Source organism: Halictus rubicundus, chromosome 9, assembly GCF_050948215.1.
Source record: "Halictus rubicundus isolate RS-2024b chromosome 9, iyHalRubi1_principal, whole genome shotgun sequence".
Classification (NCBI taxonomy): domain Eukaryota; kingdom Metazoa; phylum Arthropoda; class Insecta; order Hymenoptera; family Halictidae; genus Halictus; species Halictus rubicundus.
Genome location: NC_135157.1, coordinates 3,594,054 through 3,602,360, shown reverse-complemented (window position 1 = coordinate 3,602,360; position 8,307 = coordinate 3,594,054). Strand labels below are relative to the sequence as shown.

The 8,307-nt window shown below is 35.6% G+C and overlaps 1 protein-coding gene and 1 non-coding gene across 2 annotated transcripts; one reads left to right on the top strand and one right to left on the bottom strand.

Annotated features, from left to right (window-relative positions):
* Nucleotides 1-503: 503 nt before the first annotated feature.
* Nucleotides 504-575, top strand: Trnae-uuc (transfer RNA glutamic acid (anticodon UUC)). Its single transcript has one exon. It is a non-coding gene; the product is annotated as a tRNA-Glu (tRNA).
* Nucleotides 576-1,971: 1,396 nt separating this feature from the next.
* LOC143357440 (putative chitinase 10) lies at nucleotides 1,972-2,610 on the bottom strand. The gene is made up of 2 exons (XM_076793943.1): nucleotides 2,487-2,610; nucleotides 1,972-2,271 (listed from the first exon to the last, which is right to left on the bottom strand). Exons 1-2 carry the CDS (start codon nucleotides 2,553-2,555, stop codon nucleotides 2,110-2,112), a joined length of 231 nt encoding a protein of 76 aa, XP_076650058.1. The 5' UTR covers nucleotides 2,556-2,610; the 3' UTR covers nucleotides 1,972-2,109.
* Nucleotides 2,611-8,307: the final 5,697 nt, after the last annotated feature.

Below are 8,307 nucleotides of genomic sequence, written 5' to 3'. Positions count from 1 at the left end.
ATATGAAATCTGTATTTGTTCGAATTTTTCCGGGTTATCCATTTTTACAACTAGAGTTTGCAACTACAAAATTGGAAAAAAATAAAATACGTGTCATTACAATTAATATTATACTTAATTTATATTAATTAGAGATTTTGTACACAAGATTTACATGTAATCCTGGTTAAAAAAATAATGTGCGTTTGGTTTTATGCTAAAAGCTGCTCGGTTCTTTTCCATGCTAAAAGACTGCTCGGTTCTGTTTTAGGAAAGACTGCCCGGTTCTGTTCCATGCTAAGGCTGAGCAGATGTCAGCACTATATCGGGAACGCCGAAAACCCGAGCGTGAGTACTCTCCTATTCTCTCTGGTCATAGCAACTTAATATGAAATCACAATGTTTCAAAAGTTGCTAAATGTAAATTATTTATTCATTGTTGATAATATTCGTTTTATTAATTTTATTATACATGCAATGTTCTTCTGTTAAAGTATGAATACGTTAACTGTATTAAACAAGAATCCGGTATGGTCTAGTGGCTAGGATACCTGGCTTTCACCCAGGAGGCTCGGGTTCGATTCCCGGTACCGGAAATTTTTTTTTAATTGTAAAATGAATTTTTTAAATTTGTATTTATATTATAATACTTATTTATTAACATTTTGTTATGTTACACCTTATATACATATTTATTTTACTCTATTAAATTGTACAAAGACAACTCATCGCATCTACGATACACGCGAATTGACATAACTTGCATCTTCTACGATTATAATGATGGACAACTTTAGCTCCTTTCTGTATAATAAAAATATAAGTAATTAAAAAATGTTATTTTAAGAGTTGCGAGTTTTTACTAAATCAGGTATACTATATCATTGTTGCGCATAAGGCCGTCCGTCCACGATGCGTCGCGTCAGAGACGCGTACACGTACGCGTGGCGTAAAAGCTGAAACTGAAATTGTATGTATGTGTAGAAATTTATGCAGGAGTGGGTGAAAAGGGATATACATAAATATGTGATCGCGGCATCGTACGCTAGGCGCAATGGCAACTGTATGCAGCGACGATTACGCGACGATTACGAGACGATGACGCGACGATGACGCTTCGTGACGTCTATTATTTTACATTCGACGGTTCGTGGACGGAGAGCCTAAGAATGTCATGCTTTATAGAATAGTAAATTGCTGTTCTTAAAAATTTTACATAGTATCAAATAGCGCCATATAATTTAAAACAAAGCTTTTTTTAAAATTTTCATTCTGTTTTTAAAATGAGATACTTGTTTTGTAGATAAAGAATAAGACAATACACAATGCAAATTCGATGTGTTTTCTCTCTATACTTTATACTTCTAACTTTGATGTGGAGATAAATGGCTATAATAGCACGGTTTTACCGATTTGTACAGGAAATAGAAGATTTATTGCAATACGGTGACTATAAGAGCAGTGTTTTGTAATGTTTCAATTGTTCCAATGTATCACAGGCATACATCGAAATATTCTAAAATATTTAAGCACGAAAAGAATTTTTCAAATTTAATCACACAAAATGAATTTTTGCATCTTGAAAATGTGCTGTTACACTACGTTTATTTTACCTATGTTTTTCAAGTTTATTTATCGTGTTATGAAATGGTTAGTATTTAGTAGTTATTAGTAGCCTTGAAACGATATCTATAATGACAAATAATAGACCCCTGAAATGAATGAATTATCAAACAAGGCCATGTAGTACCGATTGGTATACGTGCATAAATTCGCGACTTGTAGTCAAGTCCTTGATAAGTTATGTTATTATAAGGTAGGTTATATTATTTACTCATTGAATCTCCTTAATTTTTTCACTTCCTTTAATTTGTACGAACGCAATAAGGAAAGGTATATTCATAAAATGACAGGTACATTGGAAACAAATTGCAGATTTGACGAATGTAGGTAATAATAAGTTCAATAGTAACAATAGTAACAAAACACTGATTAACGAGGTAAACTGTTAGTTTATTTAATCACTCCATTTTGTGTTTAATACTTTTAATTTACACTTTTACACTTTCCTATTCTTTTCATTATAATATAATATATTTCAGAATAAGTTAGCAGGCTTCACTATACATTTTATCCACGGTTCATACAGTTCTCACGATTTTGCAAAGGATAATCGCATGTTCCAATGTTCGGGTTAAATTCGGTTCCTGCTCCGCACGATAAAATGAAGCATCCGCTAGCATCGCAATGTTGGTATTTTGAGCAATCACCTGGATACGGTAGAACTTCTCCCTGAAATGATAGTACAATAAATGTTAAATTGACTTATGAATTATTTCGAATCATACGGATGACAAGTTTCAAAATCACTGAATATTTTGTACCGGTTACGATACGTTTCCTGTTAACGTTGGAAAACGACTAGTAAAATGATATTATTGAAATAATATTGAGAAACTAATTCCGTGCACGTCACTTCTAAATTATAAGTTCAAAATGGTACTCACATGAGTCGGTGCACTGAAGAAAGATGCAATGCATGCGACTGCGCACAACAAAGTTACCGCGAGCTTCATACTGGCTGTTGCTTCTTCTACAAATCCGTTCTTCGAATGTCAAGTGTCTTCTTTACTGAAGGAATGAATTTTATATACGAATCTCCTAACTTACTGTTACATAAGTGATATGACTTAACACGTTATCTGGGAATACACGTTTTTCCAATGACTTCATGCACGTTTTCATCGACAACGTGTTTGTGCAAGATGACATTTTTTCGCAACTTTAGTTCCTCAAAGCGCACAAGATCAAAGTCTCGGGCATGAGCGTGATTAGATTTACTCGAGGCCAAATGTTCTCTAATCGAATTCGCTTTACTTAAAGAGAGAAATTCATTATTTAATTGTTGGTTTCAACAATTTTGATTAATCCAATTTTATTAAAATATCTGTAGATGGCTAGCTGTACTGTGTTTTGCAAAAAGATCCATACAAATATTCTTTTTCTGTGTTTGTTAATTAGTTTATTTTGTTGCTTTATTTTATTGCTATTCATCCGAAAAAATGCGAAATTTTTTCCAAGTACTTTTAAAAGTAGAAAATACTGTGAACTCTTTTTGCAAATATACAGGGAAAGACTCGGTATAGTTATTGAACTTGTGAAATGTATTAACAAATTTCTATACGTGCTATTATCACCAAGAGCATATATTAAACTGACTGAAATGTAGGCTACACACTCGAAGGCGACCTGTGTCGAGTCTTATTTGAAAAGAAGTAATTTTTGTTTCCCGGAACTGCGTCTAATAGTGTTTGCAAAGAGCAGATCAGAAGGTCGTGCATGAGATAAGAAGCGATACTTGTAAACAATTAATGGAAGCCGTCAACAGAGTCATAAGAATTACTGGAAGACAAAATCGATCATAATTCGGAAACAAGGTCATATCGGGCATGTGTTCATATGAAATTCTTTTCTTATTTTAGCGTACTGAATCTATCCCCGAAGTTATGCCCACACATTTTCGGAAACACACTGTATGTAGAATTAATACTAACTCAGCCATTACGATTTCGAGAAATACTACGTTTAATCAGATTCATTTCGGAGCATAGATCGTAACTCTTTTTAACTGGAATCGTATACCGGTTTCAGCAAGATAGATTATTATTGTAATCTATGATTACTCGCAGTCACGAGCTAACGTTTCTGAAGTATTCTGGGGAGCTAACCCGGATACAAGTATCTACTTAATTTACAAACGATACAATGCATAATTGTAGTCGGATGATTGTACATGCACGCCTAGTGGACATCGCGTAATACTTTAAACAGCTTAACTTTGTGTGAGTGGTTGCTACTGAGTAGACTGTGTCTTATGATTGTATGTTAGAGTGATATTGGAAAGTTACATATATTTCCTTTTCTCCGTTATTTATTTTTAACGATATGAGAAATGTTTCAAATATAATTTTAATCACCCCAACCGAGTATTGTAAATAGAAACTTTTTATAACAATACCTCGTTTTCGCCATCATTCTCTGGCAAATTTTGTTGGTATCTTGCGGTTAGTTGCACTATTAGATAATAGGGATAGAAATTCGACGTTTTGAGAACGTAGCTTTTTTAATTATATTTTTCATAGCACGTTAATACGTAAGGTACTAAATGCACCTAACTCGTGATCTTGAAGATTGAAATCGTGGAAACATTTATTTTTCCAGCTTAATCATAATCTGAAAAATTTCGAGAAACGTCAAAAGCATAAACAATAATAGTGAATTACATGTAGGCATTTTTAAAACTTTAATAAAAGTGAATAGAAACAAAACGAACGTTAGTAGAAACAAAATTTATCTCATTCCATTCGAGAATCTTAATTTTTCTCTATATTATACACATAATAAAGCAATATTTCATAAGGTTCAGACAGGTTTACTAATAAAGAAGACACATAATATCGTTGCTGGAAAGTAATGATAGTCACAATTTTTAATTGACTAATTTTAAAAAAGGATTTAAATTAAAAAAGGCTTTACTCTTTCAATGAAAACTATAATTAAAATTCTTAAAATATACAAAACTATTATTCATCTATACATTGAAAGGAAGATTATACAATTTGTAGATATTTAAAGGTTCATTTAAAAAGAAAGAAAATAAGAATTGTGAATGTGCTCAAAAACTGTATAAAACTTACCTTATGTAATTATGATTTTTCCTTTTTAATTATGTAATTAATAGAAATTATATTTCTGTTATACTATGTCTGAAACTACTTTTTTATAGCTTACTACTTCTGTAATATTATATTTCGTAAATAATGTTTTTCGCGCTCTGTGCGAATTTATTGCTTCCAAATTATATTAAGCAGCAGAAACGAAGTATACTGAATAATCGATTCTCACTAACAAGCATAAGCTCATGAGTTATCGATAACTGGTATTGAGCACTGGGTAAAATGGTACTGGGGCATTGGAGCTCTACCAGTGTATGACAGAATAATAGTGATTACCTCATTGATACCTCATTTGTGTGGTACACGATGCACTCGTGATACACTCATCTGTGCATCGATTCCCAAGTCGATAAGGCAGTCAACTTGTCTCACAAAATTTTACTTCGCACCGATAATAATTTTTTTTATTTAGGTAAATGCATTTTAACGTATTACACAGATTTTATTCTGTCGTACAGCTTCCTTTTTTTCATTTTGTAAATCAATTTCATTATCTCACACTTTGCATCTGATGATAACAACCCTTTTGGCTACCTAATTTATCGTTTACGATAACAAAGGAATCGATAATGATTTGACAGATTACGGAATAAACTATTGAAAAAAATACAAGTTCGAAAATTTGACGGAATCGCGCGTCCTAGCATCAACTGCCATTAATAGAAATTAAATGAAAATCCATTTTTTTTCTTTTAATAGGTTTAACACGTCGAAAATAGAGTACATATAGCCATTGAAGAATACACGGGCATGTAATAAATATAAATTTTCTTTTTCTTCGAGGAAATGATGAACGACAAAGATGTTCTAATCACTGTTATCGTAAAATAAACCATAGTGCAAGGGGTTAATCTGTGAACATCAATATTCTGAGCATATCCTACATATTCATTGATTATACATTTCTCAAAAAATAAAATAATTTTATATGCACGAAATATATTTTAAGAAGATTTTCATACGCACGAGGGTTTCCAATAAAACATTCGATAAAGTCGAACGTTACTGTTCGAATTCACCAATAACTGAAGACCTTGGTGTAAAACCAAGTAAGTAGAGATTTTGAAAATTGTATAATTCCTTCACCAAACAATTAGGAATATACAAAAAAAATGTGTAAAACTTCAACAAATAGAATTTCTACGTATTTTATACACGAAGGTCTTTAATACCAAAAAAGAGTGATAATATTTATCATACGCGATCGCCGGTGCGTATACAACAAATATTTTCTATTGTAGACCAAACCTGAGCTATTTGCGCAAGAAATAATAAACGCATCTGTGTCGCATACTCTAACTTCTTCGAATCAAAGCGCAACGTTTAAGTGTTGAAAAGGGGATGATTCGCCGACAGTGTCTTTGCATTGACAATTTACCATCCCTTCTTTTTCGCAGAAACCGCAGCGTACACCCATCATATCGATTCCCAGCGCACCCCCCACTTCCTGTGCGAGAAGAGCCGACGCTGCGCGACGTAGCGTTTTATCGGCAAATGGGATCGCACCCGTAGCAGCCACCTACGACGTTGGCCTAATCTCGAGGCGGTGGTTGGTCGTTGGAAACCTCGCTGATTCCCCTCGTCGAATGAGCGTGCTGGCGCCGCCCATCACCCCTTGCTACATAGATCCGCACCCCGTCGCCTTCTCAGGGGTGGAGTCGACCAATGACACGGTGGTAACGCTCGTCTGACAACGTGGCCTTCGGAGCCGCCCCCGCATTTTCCGTGGCTAACTAGCACTACCCCACTATAGTCGCGTCAGCCACTCAGCCAGCAAGTCCTCGGGCCGTCTAGTCGCCCGTTGGAATTCCCCACCTATCTCGCTGTCACCTTCCTCTGACCCCTCTTCATCTACCCTACTCTTCTAGGCCAACGTACCAGCCACACCAAAGAAGCGGTGTACATCGCGCGATAGCCTGACTAAAGCTCTACCTAGCAATGGCTTAGAACCCGTGTTCAAATTGTTTGCCGAGCTACAGACAGACCTGGACACTTCTGAAACAGGGTTGGCTATATTTAATTTGAAATAAGATAATACTAAATAACATAAGAAATGAATTTTTATTCGGCGTTTAAATTAAATTAATTATTTTCAAATAAAATAATAAACAATTTCACCTCAAGAAGTGGTTATTGAATTAACTAAATTTAGATTGAAATACAGTAATTTTTGTAGTTGAATGATTAAAGTTTAGCTGCATTGGCTTTTAAAACTGTTCTTTAGTCTTCACGAAGTGAATAGAATTGTTGAGTATATGAATTATTTAATTGAATGAAAGATGAAATGAAAAATTATTTTAATTTCATTGGAATCGTTCTATCTACATTTGTTGATCTTAATCTGGTTATTTCTTTTGTTTCAGATTAAAGACTGTCCAAATGAAGAAACTGAACACTTCTGACGTGTTCTTTTGTTCGTGTTTGATCGAGAAGTTAGCGGATATTGCCAAAACACGTGTACCGTGTAAGGTAAAATATCTGCTTTAACTCCTTCATTGTACTGAAACTCTGGCAAAATTTCATCGGTGATCGAGTAGTGGCTCTAACATCGATTAAATATAGATTTCGTTAAAATCTATTAGAATTCACTATTTGCGAGATTTCTAAATAAGGAAACCTTTGCACCCATCTGTCGCAATTTGGATAATGCGTCTGGCATTGAACACTCCGTTTCCTCTAACTCTTATATAATTGGATTTTTCAGTTGATCCAACAATACAATTAATCTTCACCAATTCAGAAGCGTAGAATCACGCTACGACCGGCTTTGTACTTATTTATTATACACCCCGAAGATTAATATTTTCAGAAATAATATTTGATCGTTACGAATATCAGAAAAAAGAAATAAAAATAAATACAATTGCCCCTATTTTGAGAATTCTTAAAAAAAAAATACTATTTCAAAAACTTTTTCTATTTTCAAAAGTGCACGTACGATTTCAAATAAAATAGACTGTTTACTAGGGTACGCGCCCCTATTAATGCGCTTCCAGATTTGAATAAGCAGTACAAATTAACTTGAAAAAATGAATAAGGAAACAATTTTTTAAAGTGAAATTAAACTATTGAGCTCTGATAATAACACGAGGGGTTTGCCGCCATCGCTAGCGTACCGTCGAAGTCATGGCTACGGCGACTTGTGGCCGTTTAGAAAGTTCTGTAGGTGTGCGAGGCGTCGCCCACACCCCCGCCGCGTGGCCAACCCCGCCGAGGGGGGTTAGGTGGCACGTGGAGCGTGGTGAAGAACGACCCGTGATTCCACGTAGTATGGCTACGGTCAGGAGAGATGGGTAATTCCGACAGCCAGTCGGGCAGCGGTCCTATACATGCGTAGAACCGGGTGGAGAGACAGGGACGCGAGTCCTGTGCATACACCGATATCAACACCGCCACCCGACACCAACTGGCAACATGAACGCGGTCGCGGGTACGCCCTTCCCGGCGAGATGAGTAGGTACGCCGAGGCTCGAAGCCACCCCGTCACGGAGAACGCTTCGGGACTTCGCGCGACTCCCTCGGCGTCGTATCGGATCGGCCACCAGCCCGGTTGTCCGTCTGGGGATGCTCGACTTTTGATCAGCCGCGAAGG